Source organism: Tachysurus fulvidraco, chromosome 5, assembly GCF_022655615.1.
Source record: "Tachysurus fulvidraco isolate hzauxx_2018 chromosome 5, HZAU_PFXX_2.0, whole genome shotgun sequence".
Lineage (NCBI taxonomy): Eukaryota > Metazoa > Chordata > Actinopteri > Siluriformes > Bagridae > Tachysurus > Tachysurus fulvidraco.
Genome location: NC_062522.1, coordinates 13,853,084 through 13,869,734, shown reverse-complemented (window position 1 = coordinate 13,869,734; position 16,651 = coordinate 13,853,084). Strand labels below are relative to the sequence as shown.

Below are 16,651 nucleotides of genomic sequence, written 5' to 3'. Positions count from 1 at the left end.
AGAAATCCCTGAACACGCCGCTGCCGATCATCAGGGTTTATTGCCTTCTACAAAGGAAATGGGGATGATTATTGGAGGAAAAGGCAATTATTATTTTACATTATTAGAGACTTAGGTTCCTCAGATTGACAGGTAAGCCGATTTAGTTTCCTCTGGACAAAAGATGCAGAAACCACAGATGATTTAGAGGTCGGTGTCAAAGCAAGGTCAGCAAATACACACAAGTCATTCGTGTTTTCAGTTACAAAGAAATTCAGACCTTTAATACCCACTGTATGAAAAATTACAGACAGAGCAGCTATTACCGACTATTATATACAGAGTATATGACAAGTAATAAAAAATGAACAACTAAAAACAGACATATATATGTCTTTAAATATTACAGTGTTTTTTTTTCCTACCAGGACTTTTTTTACTTCCTCTGTAATAAATGCATTGTCTACTCTGTCTGGCCCAATCCATCACTCTTTGTCTGGCTTGGAAAAAAGCACTTTCCTGCAGTGTGTGTCTCATACCTGCTGCACTCAAGAGACCAGGCTGATGGACACTGCCGACAAAGCAATGCTACATGAGATTGGTAAACTTCGGCGCTCCTAAAATCCACTTGTGCACACACTCCAGGCTAAATTCCTGGCACATCTCTCCATCCCTCCTGTCTCTAAGGAAGGAATGGTCTTTGTACAAACCAGTAAAGCACCTTATTTTCCTCAGACTTTAACCAGAACCTTCTGCCCTGTTAGTGCAAAGTTATGAGCTATGTTTACAAAGAGCTAAGTAGAGACAAATTAGGCAATAAGTGTATTTCTAATTTGCAAGTCAAAGATAAAATTAGGAAGTAAATGTTTGCTTTAGTATGCTTCTGGGCATGTTATATTGAATCATATGCTTTTTTCAAAGAAAGCAGCTGTATGTCAAAATGGTCTTTCAGTGGGAATGCTTTACCCAGAGATCCTGCTTGCATTTGCTAATGCCTCTTTAACATTAGCATTAAACAGGGAATGTTTCAGCACATCAGTGTTTGGAGCAATTACATTGCTGTGAATGCATTCAAACTGAAGCACACTGCTTATTCCTGCTGGCAAATAGAGATTTGATTTCTAAAATGCTCTTTTGTCTTTTGTCAAGGGAAACAGAGAGTCTTCACTAGAGAAGGTGGGCTGGAAGGCAAATCTAGGTGATGTGTGCTCTCTGAGTGCCCCTGGCTCTATCTTGAGTAAGTAAGGTCTGAAAAAGATCCACCGCTCTGCTCAAGCACAGGAAATTAAGCCAAGCTAAAGATTCTCTCCTAAAGTGTATTCCCAACCTACTCTCTCTCTCTCTCTCCCTCTCTCTCTCTCTCTCTCTCTCTCTCTCTCTCTCTCTCTCTCTCTCTCTCTCTCTCTATTCCCCTCTCCCTCTTTTCTCATCTCTTTCTCATCTCACTTCTCTCTTTTGTCTTTACCATGGCAGAAGAAATTACAGATCATGCCATTAGAGAAATTCCCAGCAGCACCTTCTGTTAAGACCTGAAGGTCCTGGCGGAGTCCCTCATCGTGTGATCCCTCAGGTTTGTTCAAAGGGAAAACTCCACCAGGCCTCCAGGGGATGTTTAACTGATCGCAAGGACGAATATTTAGAGAAACTTCTGTGGGGAATTCAACAAGTTCGGCAACAGCATCGTTTAACTGTCAGGTAGCATAATGTCTCAGAGTTCTTTCGTAAAAAGGAACAAAAGATTTAGATTTTTTTTTCTGCAACAAACACAGCGTCACCACAGGGGAAACTTGCTGCATCTCACAACACCAAGCAGTGCACTTCATTTGAATTTAAAACATTGTAGCTAAGTGATTTAAATGGGAAATTTATCAAAAATGATATCTGTGTTGGAAATGTGGTTCCCTATTTTTCCTCTAAATAGCAAACATGGAGAGAAGGAAGGCAGGCAGAGGGTGTTTTTACAGAGATATGATAAATTATTAAAGATTGTCAGATATGAATGTAATGAACCATTAGTGAGTTTTTAAAATATTGGAAATAAGCTTTAAAAAAAAAAAACAAGCTGGTTGTCACTGGCAATAATTCAAGCTATTTAGGTGTTTTCTAGTATGTAAATACACAAACAATTGGATTTCACTGTTCCTTTTAATTAAATAAACTGAACTAAATATTTAAGGTGAAAATTATTACGTACATACCTTTTGTAATTTGTAACAAAATGATGTAACAATGGTCTGTACAGAGGACAAGTGGGACCTTCAGTTGACCATTTCCTTGTTGTATACGATGTTTCAGTGTGTTGTGGAAAATACACTACTCACTATTAAGGGAAAATTTAAATCACACATTGGACCTCGCTGAACTAAAGGTTTTATACATAGGAATTTGTTGAAAACAAAATGAAGCCAAACAACCCATTGGGGGCTGGTTTTAAGATCACCAAAAAAATCTTAGTCCCAAAAGTAAAAGACTGAAATTCAGTTTTCATGAATTTCAACACGGCAACTCATAATGTAAATGAGCAGTGTGTATGGCCCCCACATGCCTGTATGCACTACTGAAAACATCTGGTACATAACAGCAGTAACAGTACAGCTACCTTTTTGTGTGCTAATGCCACCCTCATGGAGTGCATTTCTGACAGTTTGGTCATAAGCATGCACACCAGCAGCCTGCTGGACGTCATTTTGTATGGCTCTTGCAGTGTACCTCCTGTTCCTCCGTGCACAAAAGCACAGATACTGGTCTTACTGCTGGGTTGTTGCCCTTCTATGGCCCTGTCCATCTCCCCTCATGTAAAGACATATCTCCTGGTATTTCCTCCATGTTCCTTAAACTGTTATAGAAGACACACCAAACCTCCTTTTAACAGCATGTATGGATGCTTCATCCTGGTAGAGCTTATCGTTGTAACAAGTAGTGACAAGGACCCTAACAAAACACAAAACTAGAGACAAATCAATAAGAAAGGATAAAAAGAAAGCAATTGTCTGTGGCAAACCTGCAAAACCATTCCCTTTTTGTGAGTTGTCTTGCTATTGCCTCTCTAGCCCACCTGTTGTCACTTTCTTTGCACCAAAGCAGGTGAAACTGATTCACAATCATTTATGCTGCCTAACTGGACAGATTGATATCACCAAATGAATTCACTGAATTAGTGTTTTTCCATGATAATGTAAGCTTTTAATTTTTTTTATTTCAATATAATTAAAAATATTGCAATTCTAACTCATAATTATAATATTATTGGGGGCAAGGTGGCTTAGTGGTTAGCACGTTCGCCTCACACCTCCAGGGTTGGGGGTTCGATTCCCGCCTCCGCCTTGTGTGTGCGGAGTTTGCATGTTCTCCCCGTGCCTCGGGGGTTTCCTCCGGGTACTCCGGTTTCCTCCTCCGGTCCAAAGACATGCATGGTAGGTTGATTGGCATCTCTGGAAAATTGTCCGTAGTGTGTGATTGCATGAGTGAATGAGAGTGTGTGTGTGCCCTGTGATGGGTTGGCACTCTGTCCAGGGTGTATCCTGCCTTGATGCCCGATGACACCTGAGATAGGCACAGGCTCCCCGTGACTCGTGAAGTTCGGATAAGCGGTAGAAAATGAATGAATGAATTATAATATTAATTATACTGGACAGAAATACACTGGTCAGAAATCCTTGACTTTGGTCTAAGCTTTTGGTTCACCTTAATGTTTTACAGTAGTCTTAAAAAAGGAGAGGTAGATATATGCATCAATTGACATTAAGGATAAAGCTGAATTGACATTAAAACAAATGCTGAAATATTTTCAAGCTTTTTATTTTACCTGGGTGGTGCAAAGTTATACTGCAGGGCCCTCTAATGTTCAATCCAGGGATTTATATAATCATGGGGGTTGATATTTATTGTACATACCAATTTGTTATTCAAGATCTCCATTAAGAATTCATTTGAAACCAGATTAGCTTTCTTCATGGATACAAATCATAAATACCTATAAAGTGTCTATAAAGAAAAGCCTCAGTTGGAAAGCTCAGAGTATCCTTGAGCTTTGGGTAGAGTATATTGAGTTTGTGTTGGCTCACACGTTCCATATTTCAGTGAGTTTACATTTTGAATAATTCATCACCAAAATGTGAAAGTTTAAGAAGCCATGATGTACCAACTACAGGTTATTTTGTAAAAGTAGTCGAGTCTGTGGGGTGCCCTTATGCTGTGTAATCAGGGGGTGTTGTTCTGCCCTTTTCTCCTGTGGTCTCGCCTGACCTTCTGAGTGCTAGCCATGTGGATTAAAGTAGTCCATTTTGAGGCTCTTGCTGGAATCCAAACTCCATTATAGATTTTACCTCAGGAGGGGGTGCTATGAGGCCCAGGAGAGACTGTTTGCAATTTTACCTGTGGAAAAAGTTAAAAGGATGAGCTGGTCCTCCCGAAGGGTGGCATAAAGAAAACAAAGGTACCCTATGTGTATGTGTTTGTACAGCATGACTGGCCTGAGTGAAAATTGAGCTTTAAAAAAGCTCAGAAACCCTGAGCAACAGGGCCAGCACCTCAGGGAGAAAACAGAGAGTTTGCAGATCGTTGAAAACCAGATGAAGATTCCCATACTGAGGAAGGGACCTAGTGAACATGTAAAAGGACAAAAGGACAAAGATGAAGAAGTAGCAGAAAAAAGAGAGGGCCTCTGAAGGATAAAACTAACAGTTATTAATGGAAAAAAGTCTTCCCAGTCATCTTTCAGACCCTGTGTACTAACAAGCCAGAGACACAGACAGATCCAATCATGACACGTGTCACTTTGTGGTGACAGGCTCCTTTAATAAGTGAGGAGGCCTCGATGCCTGTGGGAGCAGGGGGAGCAAGCGAGTCCTCACTCTGGGCAATAGCAGGGCCAAAGCGCCTGTCAAACTTGAGCAATGGATGCCCTTTTTAACAACAACTTGTCCCAATTACAGCCACTTGGTGCCCAATTGGTGCCCGGCTGTCTCACAAGCTGCCAAGATAAAATGACCGCACAAGGCTCACATGCCAATTAGCAGACCTTGTTGAGCTGCTTTTCATCACTGAATGTTTTTAAAATATGTCTTAATTTGGAAATGGTTGGGGGTTTTCATGTAGGATTGTGTGTGTGTATAAATGTGAGATAGAGAGAGATGCCCTAAAGATATAATTAAAGCATAATTACTGCTCATCATCTGTGCAAGAGCTTACAAAGTGCCAATGCTGAATCCCAGCTCCTCTCCTCTGGGCAACACACACTAGTTAACAGATCTGAGGAAAATGCAGGCCATCTCCATTTAATGTCCTACTAACAGTATGCATTTACAGAAAAACACAAATGACAAAATCTCCATATGTGACCGGATACCTTTCTGTCTTTCAGTGCATCTTGGGACAATTGCTAGAATAACATCATATGCTACTTTTACTACACAATAATTAATTTGCTTTTGCCACAAATTAGCTTCTCTATTTTCCTGAATGAGACACATATTATCTATCCTTGCTTACCAAACAACAGAAGCTGAAGACTGCACCATTTCATCACCTCAGGCTTGAGTTTTAAAGTTTGTTTACTGCTGCAGCCTTTGTGATTACTGTCTCGTTGAATTCATGAGACACAAACTTGTCTTGCTACACACAGAGGTGCTGCTATTGTAAGCTTCTGACAAGCATGTGTATTTGACACAGAGCTCCTGTCTCATTAGAGGAAACAGAAAGAACCACAAAGATGGCAGATATCTCAGACAGGACACTGGATAGTACAAGGCAGAAGCGGGTAAGGGGGCATCATGATGCAAAGAAAATAATGATGTGTTCTCTGTGGAGGAGGTGACTTGACTCCTCAGTATGATGACATTGCCATAACAGGCCTCTGCAAGCGACTCAGAAGCCCTTTAGACCGTGAGCTATGTCGGATTCAGACACCTTAGGTGTGTCTATTTTTTTAAAAGGCTTATCCTTAGTAGCAATCCTACTTTTAAGCGATATCTAAAATTGAGATGGCCTGCAAGGAACATGTTGCATTTTCTGATGATAAAAATTACAGTCTGTTATGTATGTCTGAAGATCCAGTATTTGTTTAATAAGGGCACAGAGTACTATGAATGTGAATCAGAAGAGCACTTTATTGTGCTTATCTCCATAAAGAAGTCAATGTACATGTGTGGGACTGACAAATCTTTCTAGAAAAATATTTTTGTTCAATATAAGGTTATCAGATTGTTGTAAGAAACATAAAACAATAAGAAGGAACCTGTTTGTTTATAGATGACTGACAGATCTGTATGTCCTGGCCAGCTGTTTGATTCATCAGTCTAAAAATCATTAAGTCACTTTAATAACCAAAATGCTCATCGTGTTTAAAAACGATCATTCACCATTTAGGTTAGGTATCAATTCTTTTTGTTTATTATATTCATATCTATTTTATCCATAACTTATATACACACAAATGAACAGATCTGGCTTGTGCAGTTTCATACTGTTTACCTATGTTGCAAAGATACATAACGAGTGAATGGATGATTTAGGACGATGAGATGGGGACGTGGGTGATGTGTCATTTCAGTACAACAGTAAACATACGACAGTACAAAATGCAATACTTAACAGTAACCACCTCTATTTCAATATTACAGTATATCACCTGAAACTCTGCCATTAATGTTTAACTGAGTGATTAACACTTACATTGAGAGGTACCAACTCCACCTGAACTATTTTTGCTACTTATAAAGGAGCAACACAACATGAGACCTTTACAGATCCTAATGTTAAATGAAATCACATGGATTAAGCAAACATGTATATCAAGCATCAGAGAATGTTCGTTAGTCCTCGTTTTCCATCTTATCATCCTCAGGTTCAGACAAATCTGAGCTTGTGTCTTTGGCATCCACTACAAAAGGATCTTCTCCCTGAAGGGAAAAAATAATTAACACAGATTATAACATCACCCACCTATGTAGAACATTACAAAAATTTTGAGCTCATGAGCATCATCCACCTTGATGTATTTCTCATAGCGGCTTTTAACAGTGTCATTGTTTATTATGGCTTTAGCCGTCAATACACTCTCCCGTTTCAGCTGCTCTTTGTAGACCTTCAGAGGACACAAATAAAGCCATATTTATTTAAAATGAGTGAAAATAATTGGCTGGTACAAATTTTCAAATATTTACAGCACAGTACATAGCTGATGTACCACTTTGGTTTTTAGGTGTAGAGGGGAACGGCGATGTTGCTGGACAGAAGTAAAGACAGCAGGAATGTAAATGTTGCAGGCCATACAGTGCACCACTTCCACCTTCCTCATGTAGTCATCCTCAGTCACCCCTGTATAGCATAAATAAGATTCAGAGGGGACTCCATCAGAGCTCCTTTCATAATAATGGAGTTTTCTGAAATTGCAACAGCCTAAAAGTTTTTTTTCACAATTTGTGATGTGACTATGATAGCTCCACTCAAGTCCGATACACATTAACAGGCTTTGTCTGACGGGTGTTATGATGATGTGAGTCGCATGATGTATTTTGACTCAAATCGGTGTGAAGTCTGTGGTAATTTTGAGAAAAAGCATGACTTACCAAATCTAGCAGAGTTTGCTTGATTTTGCCTTCTTTTCTGCGATCACACAATCCAACATGGGGATTTGTCGTTATATTAATACCCCATGCTATTTTGTTTTGCTACTTTTGCTATTCTTTGTGTCATTTAATAAAGATACTATAGGCTTTTAAACAATTTAGATTTCCATGTAACGTTATAAGAGTATAAGCAGTAGTCCCTCACCACTCTAGTGTCTAGTCTTGTCTAGAAGTTATCAGGACCCCGAAAAATAAACTTAAAAAGCGTAAAGGGCAAAAAACACCTTGTTCTGAAGACTACTGTAAAGCACGGACAGCCGATACTTCTTCCATTAAGGTTAAATGGCTTTTTCTTTTGCAATTCGTTACCATAATCAATATATGGTATACAACATATGTACAGTACGTAATAACATTTTTAAATTGAACCCATGTATCATTTGCCTCGAATAAATTGTACCTCATGGCACAAATTTGTGAATTCAACAGCTGTTACGATTCCTACACTCAAAAGAAAGTGAATGATGGAGCATCAGTCTAGAATCTTAAAGCACCAACACAAAAATCTTGAGGGCATTTTAAGTACATTCTTTGATATTTCTAATTCTTAGATTCGATATTTCACATCTGTTATTCATAAATATTCATGTTATTCATAGTTGTGAATGTCTGTCATAACTCTTATTCTTAACAAAAAATAAGAAACTTGTCCTTTTTGAAGGAAGGTGATGGAAGGATTTAAAGAAACAATTTTTAATTATAAAGAAATACAAATTATAGAAACCCTACCTTCCATCACTTTCTGGTTTGCTTTCTGTTCTGAAAGGCTGCGCAGCTTGCACAGAGCGGACACTGTCTTACGAAACTTGTGTACCATACAGTCCTTAATCAAAATCAAGAGAAAAATTAAATGATCACATTCATGTATACACACAGTGCAAAAGTTTTACGCAGGTGGGGAAAAATGCTGTTAAGCAAGAATGGTTTTAAGAATCTTTTTTTGTTTGTTTTGTTTATTTTTATCAATTTACAAATACAGTGTTCAAACAGAAGAAAAATCTAAATCAGTATTTGGTGTGACCTTTGGCTTTAAACCAGCATCAGTTTTTGCACTTGCACAAAGTCAGGGATTTTGTAGGATCGGAGTCAGAAAGCCGTACCTCCAACGTGGAAACAAGGCTAAGCTACTCAACTATGCATGAAAACATAGGAACTGAGGTACAGAATAATGGCAGCAGGTGCTCCGGCCTGGGGAGTCAAAATTTGAAATATTTGGCAGGCTGGTTGCCAAAGGGATGGAGAGAGGTGCAGAGAAACATGGTGGATGTTCCTTGCAAGATTTGGTCAGCATTAAATGGTCCTCATTGCTGAGGAATACAATCAGATACTTATCCATCATGCAGAACCATCAGGAAAGTATCTGACTGGCCCCAAATTTATTCTGCAGCAGGACAATGACTCCAGGTGACTCCAACAAATGTCATTAAGAACCATCTCCTAAGATAGTGACGATTTTGTCTGGGATTACATGAAGAGACAGAAGGATTTGAGGCAGCCTACATACGTAGATCTGTGGTTAGTTCTCCAAGATGTCTGGAACAGCCTACCTGCGAAGTTCCTTTAAAAACTGTGTCTAAGTATACAGTACCTAGAAGAATTAAGGCTGTTTTGCAGTCAAAGGCTGGTCATAACCAATATTTTCTATTCTGTTCATTTTCTCTCCATTTTGTTAATTGATGATAAAAAATTAAAATAAAAATTTTGAAAAGCATTTATACTTTACAACGTTTTTGCACACCCGCATAAAACCTTTGCACAGTACTCTGTGTATTTTATATCCGAGTCTTACATGGAGAAAGCTAATGACCCGGTCATCAAACTTGGCCTGCCGCCGAATGTAGTCCAGTGTTTCCTGGTGATATGTGCTTCCAAAATGCTTCTCAATGTCTTTGTCTTCAAACGTGCGAAATTTACAAAAGGCACATGTGAAAGCTAGTCTGAAGAAAAACAAAATCATTTTCGAACAGTGAAGCAGTTGCCCAATCTGAAACGGCAAATAATAAACATTCTTGGAGGGAAAATAATAGCTTGGAGGGTTACTCAATTATGGAGCCAACTTTGCTGGGTATGCTGGAGGTACTGAAAACCTAAGACCAACACTCAGGCAAGTCTGAGCTTTGTTTTACCTGTGCTTGTCTCCATATTTCTCGCAGTTCTTCTCTCGTCTACGTCTTCTCTTCTCTCTGACTCGAACACGCTTCTCCTCCACTGATGGCAGAACACACATTGAGGGGAGGAACACAGAAATGGAAAATGTTTAATATAAAAAGTATAGATTAAAGAGGAATTCCCAAGCACCTTAATTTGTAGAACTAACGTCTTCTACGTCTTAAGGAGCATCTAGTTAGTTTGTTTGCAATGAGTCCAATGAAACTGAACACAAATCCAGAAAAAACAGAACATTACATACCAGCTTCTTTTTCTTTCACATCCTTTCCATCAGAGGAAATATGACTGTCCTTTAAAATGGCGTGTGTGTGTGTGGGGGGGGGGGGGGGGGGTAAAGAATACAAAAAAATGAGTGAACAAGAATACATAATAGAAGAAGAAGTAATTACACATGTTTTCCCCTCACCTTTGCAAAATTCAGTCCTGAGGATTAGAAAATGAAGAAAGGATAATTAATACAACACACGTAATTCTAAATATACGCAAGTGTCTAGTTTGTCATTCCTGCAAGTCATCTTATAGCCAATTATGTGACTGCTGCATACAGTTACAGGACAAAATCTTCAGCTAAAGTTCACATCAAGATTTAAAGTGAAGAAAAGTGTGATCACTGTGACTTATTGGGCTGGTTTGAGTATGTCAGAAACTGTTGCTCTCTTGGGATTTTCAAACACAAGAGTCTAGAATGGTGTGAGGAAAAAACATTGAACGAGCAACAGTTCTGTAGGTGGACAAGCCTTGTTGATTAAAGAGGAACGTGGAAATGGCCAGATTGGTTTGAGCTACCAGAAATGAAATAGTAGCTCATACAATCACTCCTTACAAATGTGATGAACAGAAAAACATCAAAACATTGAACTTTAAGGTGAATGGGCTACAATATCCATGGGCAGGAATCCAAGGTTGTCATGGGGACAGATGCACAAACTGTACAGTTGAAGATGGGAAATAAAGAAAAAGAAAAAGAAAAAAGAATAGTTTTCAACTAACCAGTTTGTGCAGGTCTGTGCCCATGATGGCCTCGGATTCCTGTTCTTGACTGACAGGAATGGAACCTGAGGTCATCTTCTGTTGTAGTCCTTTAAATTTAAACCTAACAGTAAATGTTTTGGTTTAGCCTATACTTTCTTTACTTGACACTGGAATGGGAAAATAACATTATTAACCAGCACTTTTTAAAAGAAGCACTCCAAAACAATTTAGAGTAATTTGTTTGTTTTTCTGAAAAAGTTTAATAAAAAATCATTAATCGGTTTATCAGTTTTTGGTTGCATTTTTTTCCCTTGTAACCTTTCAAATCCTTGACAATTATAAATTTAAACATAGGTATCAAAAAATGTGAATCCTTTACAACAGCAGTCATGAAGACCAACCTGCTCTGATGCTCATTTCAACCCTCTGCTTCTTGGCAAACTTGCCCGGAGGAACTGGAGCCATCAGCATCCGTTTTGTGCCACGAGATGCTGATGTGGTCATGTTTGAATAAAAGCTCTGGATGTTATTAGCACCTGTCGACCTGAAGATCTGATCAGATGTACAAAAGCTTATATTTTATCAACACCCATTACCCATTTTATCAGACTGTGCAGTTATACAATTATTGGATTCTTACCAAGTTTCCGATGTCTCATTGACTCTACATTTTTCAACCTGTGAGCATGAATGTATGAAAACCCACTTCTTAAAGGATATATTCCTCTATATGATTAGTGAAATGAAAAAAAAAAGAAAACGCTATAATTTTAATAGAAATCTGTGGTCCAATAAAATACACTAAGAAGAATGACCAAGAAAAACCTTGGGTAAAAGTATACTAAAACGTGGTTAGTTTCATACAAACTTCATACACAGATTCTGATTTTGACTGGAACAATACTGAAGCACAATTGTGTGTTTAATTTTGCCATCTATTCCCACAGTATTCTGTTCTTTCTCTTCGCAGCATCATACTCACCCCTCTGCTTTTCGCTCTACACATTGCAGCAGTATCCCCTCCTCTCCCACGCGAGCCGATGGGTCTAGGCTTTGTGCATGGTGTGTCAAATAAAGTGGACGATCCTGACATATCGCTGAAGGAGGTGTGCTGACTGCTATCACTGTCTGAAAATGGTGACCTGGACCTCCTAGAGGAACCTCGATAAGGCAAATGGCAGTCTAACAGCATATCATCCATCAGAGCAGCAGTCTGTGTGCCATCACAGGAACTTACATCATGTCCAGCATTTGGGGCTCCAAGACCAAAGAATTCATAGGAACCATAGCTGGGGGATGTTTGCAAAAAGCAGAATGAAGATTATTGGCCATATTACTGCAAACTCACAAAATAAATAAATGAACTCGTATAATAATCAGGATTTTAAAAAAAGGATCGTCTCACCTTATCTCAGAAGAGCTGGATGGGAACAATCTGAACTGTTGCCAACTGTCACACTCCTCTAATTGAAAGAGAAGACAAAAATCTTTATGATGTTCATTTATCACACATACAATGCAAAGCAACCTAGCAAAAAAGTTGTGTAAACCCTATTGCAATGATGACACGTCTGTTTCTCAGATGATAACATGACCAAAATAACTTATGTAAATTATGTATTATGATTATTACTATTATTATAAAATCAACAATACAATTATTAATAATATTAATTTAATAATATTAATTATAAGTTATTATTATTATTGTTGTTCATAATAATAATAATAATAATAATAATAATAATAATAATAATAATAAATACTAATAGTAATAAATGCTCATTCACAGTATGTATAAATGTCAATGTATCAAACAAAAAAAAATACAAAAATAAGACTAGCAATATCAGACACTGGATCAGAACATCATAAAGATAAATAGCAACAGCTAAACTTTCTACATGTTTGCAAGTGAAAATATGAGAGATAAATAAATGACAGATGGCCTTGCCTGCATCCTTGCAAGGTGTTGACAATATTGATGATGCTCCATCTGCATATCTTAAAAAAGTACATTCACCATTTGATTTTCCCAATATAACATTTCCGTAATTGTAAGATGCTTTTATTTACAAAACACAGATGAAGCTTCCAGAGTCTGACAAAGAACCTACTTTTGAAAAAGACCATAGGAATTTTCAAATGATCTTGGAGCAATTTCAGAGATCTTTCCTCTTGAATCACCAGACATTATCCTTAACCTTGCATCAAGTATCTATTGAAAAAAAAAAAAAAAAGAAAAAAAAAAAAAAAAAAAAATTATTATTTTACTGTCTCTAGCTACTGAACCTCCCACATCAAACATCTAGGCCAAACCTCTTACCAGTAGGGCTTTATAGGAGTTAAAGGTTATGCTTAGCTATGCACATAACAGTAAAAAAAAAAAAATCAATCAAAAGGTCCAATAAATCAGATACATCTACAGCTAAACAGCTGAATAAACAGCAATATTCAACACAATCAGAAAGCAAAAGAGCTGATTTTCTTTTACTTGAAACTCACAATTCACTGCTGGTTCTCCCCAAACCAACACAGCTGACTTCAATCTTCAACTGATGGCTCCAATCAGAGCAGATAGCAAGAGGCACAGTGTGCTGGTCTACTCTCCTTACCAGCAAATGAATAGAGAAGCTTTACTTCATTCAATCCACCAGCATCCAGCACATTAAAGTTTTCTTTAGTGGGTTCTCCTGAGGAAATCATTAAAGGTTCTACAGTATATAGAACCCAACACCTGGATTTACCTTTCAGCAAGAATTTAAAGAAGTAAATCTTAACCTTTGTCTTAACCTTTTAAAATTCAAAGAGCTCAGAAAGCAGGTATATGAACCAGCGTGTAATTTATTTAAGAAATTAGCACCAGTATAAACACCACTCCTTACTGCCTTTAAAGGCAATGTAGTGTTTACTGCAACATTTGAAGAAAGGATCTAGAACACAGTATATGTATTTTCAGACTTCACACAAGGTTATTGCCCAACGGATACATAATGTTTGTGTTATTTTTCTCATGTAAAAAAAAAAGTCGCTTACTTTTATTATATTTTGAGCCAGCAGATAAATATAAAGACTGCATATCATGATTGGAACTCTTTGTCATGACAAAATGCGTCCGCAAGAGGGCGCGCCAATTCCAAAATCAAGCCAGTTTACTCACTAAGCACACACAAACATACTCACAAACAGGTGCTAAAGGTTTAGCTCTCATTAAACTTGTAATGATTTTATTGAATATGTACTTTTCGGAAAAATATGGAAAGGTTCTCCGACTTTTTTGTGTTTTACTATTTACTTTTTAATTACTATTTTAAATACTACACAAAGCATGCTGAGGTTCATTTAGATTCAAAGTCTGACACTACTCTAGATTAAAATAGAATGAGGTGTTTCTGCCTGAGGTGAAGTGAAGCTTCATAGAGTTTATAGATTTTTATACAGATTTTAGACATTTGTCATATGGCTAAGGACATATCTAGGTATAAACTAAAGAGGAGAAGGATGTTTCTGGATTCGGCTTAAAATCTATAGAACTACAGTAGCATATGTGTGTGTGTTTGTTTATTGAACATCCACAACCTACTTATATATGCCAGTTTCCCTGCTGAAAAAGACAAACCTACCTTCAATTATGTAATGGTTCATTGTAATGAAACTGTAATGGTGTGGTTGTTTAGTGGATACCATTAAAGACCAATGAACACCTTTGGCATCTATTAGGTCACATCTTGGTATCTAATGGACTATTAAGTCATTATTAAGTATCCAGATTCCAGAACATTTCTACAATGTTTTCTTTGGTTTGATGATAATGATTTAATGATGTACACAAATACTATATTTAATAAACTGTGGACAAAACACACTACAAAACTTTTTGGAAACCATTTGGAAGAAGTTTTAATGAATAAAAGCTGCCGCTTTTAATGGTATTTGTAGTTAAACCATTATAATTTCATTAAAGGTTTCTAATGTTTTGTTTTTTTTGCTTCAGTTGCTGGTACCTTGTTCAATGCTACACTTGTCTGTGCAGTTTCAGTCCTTACAATGTCCATATGGATTTTCTCTGGGGTCTACAGTTTCCTTTCACCTCCAAAAAACATGCTGGTAGCTGAAGTTCATACTTTATGTTTGTGTATTTGCTGTGTGCATTGTTGAATGTCAGTCACTACTACATATGTATTTTACTTTGTAGAAAATTGGGTTTATTATAACACAGTGAGGCCTATTTGTAGTAAAAATTAGGAAATTATGCAAGTATGTGAGGAAGTCCGTGGGTCAGTATGTAAATAAATAGCTTATGAAGTATGGTTATGACATTATGAGATAATATATCAAAATGATAAAACATTACAGGATGTCTGTATCTCACATAATTGTGTTTAGTTTGTACACTGAGGAATAGCTGCGTGCCAGTGACAGGGTGTAGCTTTGTGACATCAAGACAATAAAACCCCAAAACCTAATTTGCAGTCCCTACTCACTGTCTCTGCAGACCACACAAAATTAATTTCCCTTCCTGGTTCTTCCAGCACTCCCATTCTGCTGGAGTAAGTACCAGTAAATTGAGTGCGGGCAGCAAGCTCTGGTCCAGTGTGCTACAGCTGTTAGAGATGTCAGAAGCTATAGAACAATTGTACATAATAAACACAGACCACCAAACTCCTTGGTTAGTGAGCAGACTACTTCCAAATTGCTCAATAAAATTCGACAAGACTTTATTATGAAATTACCTTTTTTGGAATTAGATGCTATAGAAATGTGTCCTAACCGGATGTGTAGGCTTTTTGAAATTGAATTGAATGAACCCTAGATGCATGTTGTGTTCACCTGTCACACTACAATGCTAAAAATGAGCCAGCGATGAGATAATTGGCTTAATATCCCTTTATAGTTTGGGTAGAGAAGAGCTAACAAGTTCTTGTGCTTTAGTCAGTGACTGCTTACCTACAAATTGTGCTTTCATGGAAAGGGTAACTGACACCCTGTAATGTTTATTATCCAGTATGACCCACTAGTAAAAGTTCCCATTAATGTGGCATGACTAACAACAAGCACCAAAGTAGCATTTACTGTGCTAAAAAGATTCAAGAATTAACCACTAAACGACATGCTGTTATAGGAAAATTATCAACTTCTTGTAACGGTGACCCAGCATGTCCTGATTGTTTTATTCCTCCCATACTACAAAAATGTATTTATTAAAGAATAACATATTGTGCTGTTAACTGTTTAAAACTACATATGACGTTGAATGTGTTATTATTTTTGTAGCTATACCTGTCATCTTTATCTTTCTTCAATAGATGCAGAAAAACCAACCTGTCATCTTACCAACAACTGGAAAGTGTGAAGTCTTCTGTTCTGAAGGTTCTCTTTTGGAGGAAAATGTAAAGGTTTTAAAGCGCTGACACCCAAGACTCCTTCCATAAATGATAAGAAAAGCTATACAATATCAATGATCATTTGTTTTTCACTGTTAAATAACACAACAGTTCTTATATACAATTATGATTTGTTCTTAGATTATGTGGTGCATAAGCAAGTCCTTGTGAATGTGTTACTACTGTCAAAGCTGCTGCTAAGCAAAGTTAATTAACACCTTCTGAGCAATTAGTTTAGAGAATTCGGATCTGAGAATTTGATAATACTGTAAATTCAATATTACCTTTAAAAAAAAATTAATTTTATGAGCAATCAAAGAATATTAGGAATATAAATAACTTAGCTGTGATAATATATACAATTTAATGTGCAGAATGCTGATTTCACATAAATTACTTTGCTGTGTTTGACTGGTCCAGTCACCTTCTGATGCTTTAGATTTAGCATTTACTTGTGCTAGTATTGCACTTCTAATTTTATAAATGTGAGATATTGCACACTGAACATGTCATGAATAT

The 16,651-nt window shown here is 37.3% G+C and overlaps 1 protein-coding gene across 3 annotated transcripts; it reads right to left on the bottom strand.

Annotated features, from left to right (window-relative positions):
* Positions 1-6,068: 6,068 nt before the first annotated feature.
* znf326 (zinc finger protein 326) lies at positions 6,069-13,866 on the bottom strand. Of its 3 annotated transcripts, none has more exons than XM_027146962.2 (14): positions 13,254-13,714; positions 12,866-12,966; positions 12,703-12,752; positions 12,154-12,211; positions 11,731-12,037; positions 11,150-11,300; positions 10,183-10,199; positions 10,018-10,066; positions 9,734-9,815; positions 9,397-9,544; positions 8,337-8,430; positions 7,166-7,296; positions 6,968-7,063; positions 6,069-6,878 (listed from the first exon to the last, which is right to left on the bottom strand). In XM_027146962.2, exons 2-14 carry the CDS (start codon positions 12,940-12,942, stop codon positions 6,792-6,794), a joined length of 1,347 nt encoding a protein of 448 aa, XP_027002763.1. In that variant the 5' UTR covers positions 12,943-12,966; positions 13,254-13,714; the 3' UTR covers positions 6,069-6,791. The 3 variants fall into 3 exon arrangements, with proteins under 3 accessions (XP_027002763.1, XP_027002764.1, XP_027002765.2); XM_027146963.2 differs by lacking the exon at positions 13,254-13,714 and adding an exon at positions 13,075-13,247; XM_027146964.2 differs by lacking the exons at positions 12,703-12,752; positions 12,866-12,966; positions 13,254-13,714 and adding an exon at positions 13,785-13,866.
* Between the last annotated feature and the right edge of the window lie 2,785 nt (positions 13,867-16,651).

Excerpts from the sequence above, each read along its gene's own strand:
- znf326 (XM_027146962.2), bottom strand. The coding sequence starts at position 12,942 with ATGTCTGGTGATTCAAGAGGAAAGATCTCTGAAATTGCTCCAAGATCA. Across the intron at positions 12,753-12,865 it reads TCCTATGGTCTTTTTCAAAA|ATATGCAGATGGAGCATCAT; the intron begins GTAGGTTCTTTG and ends TACTTTTTTAAG. Across the intron at positions 9,816-10,017 it reads TGTGAAAGAAAAAGAAGCTG|TGGAGGAGAAGCGTGTTCGA; the intron begins GTATGTAATGTT and ends TTCTGCCATCAG.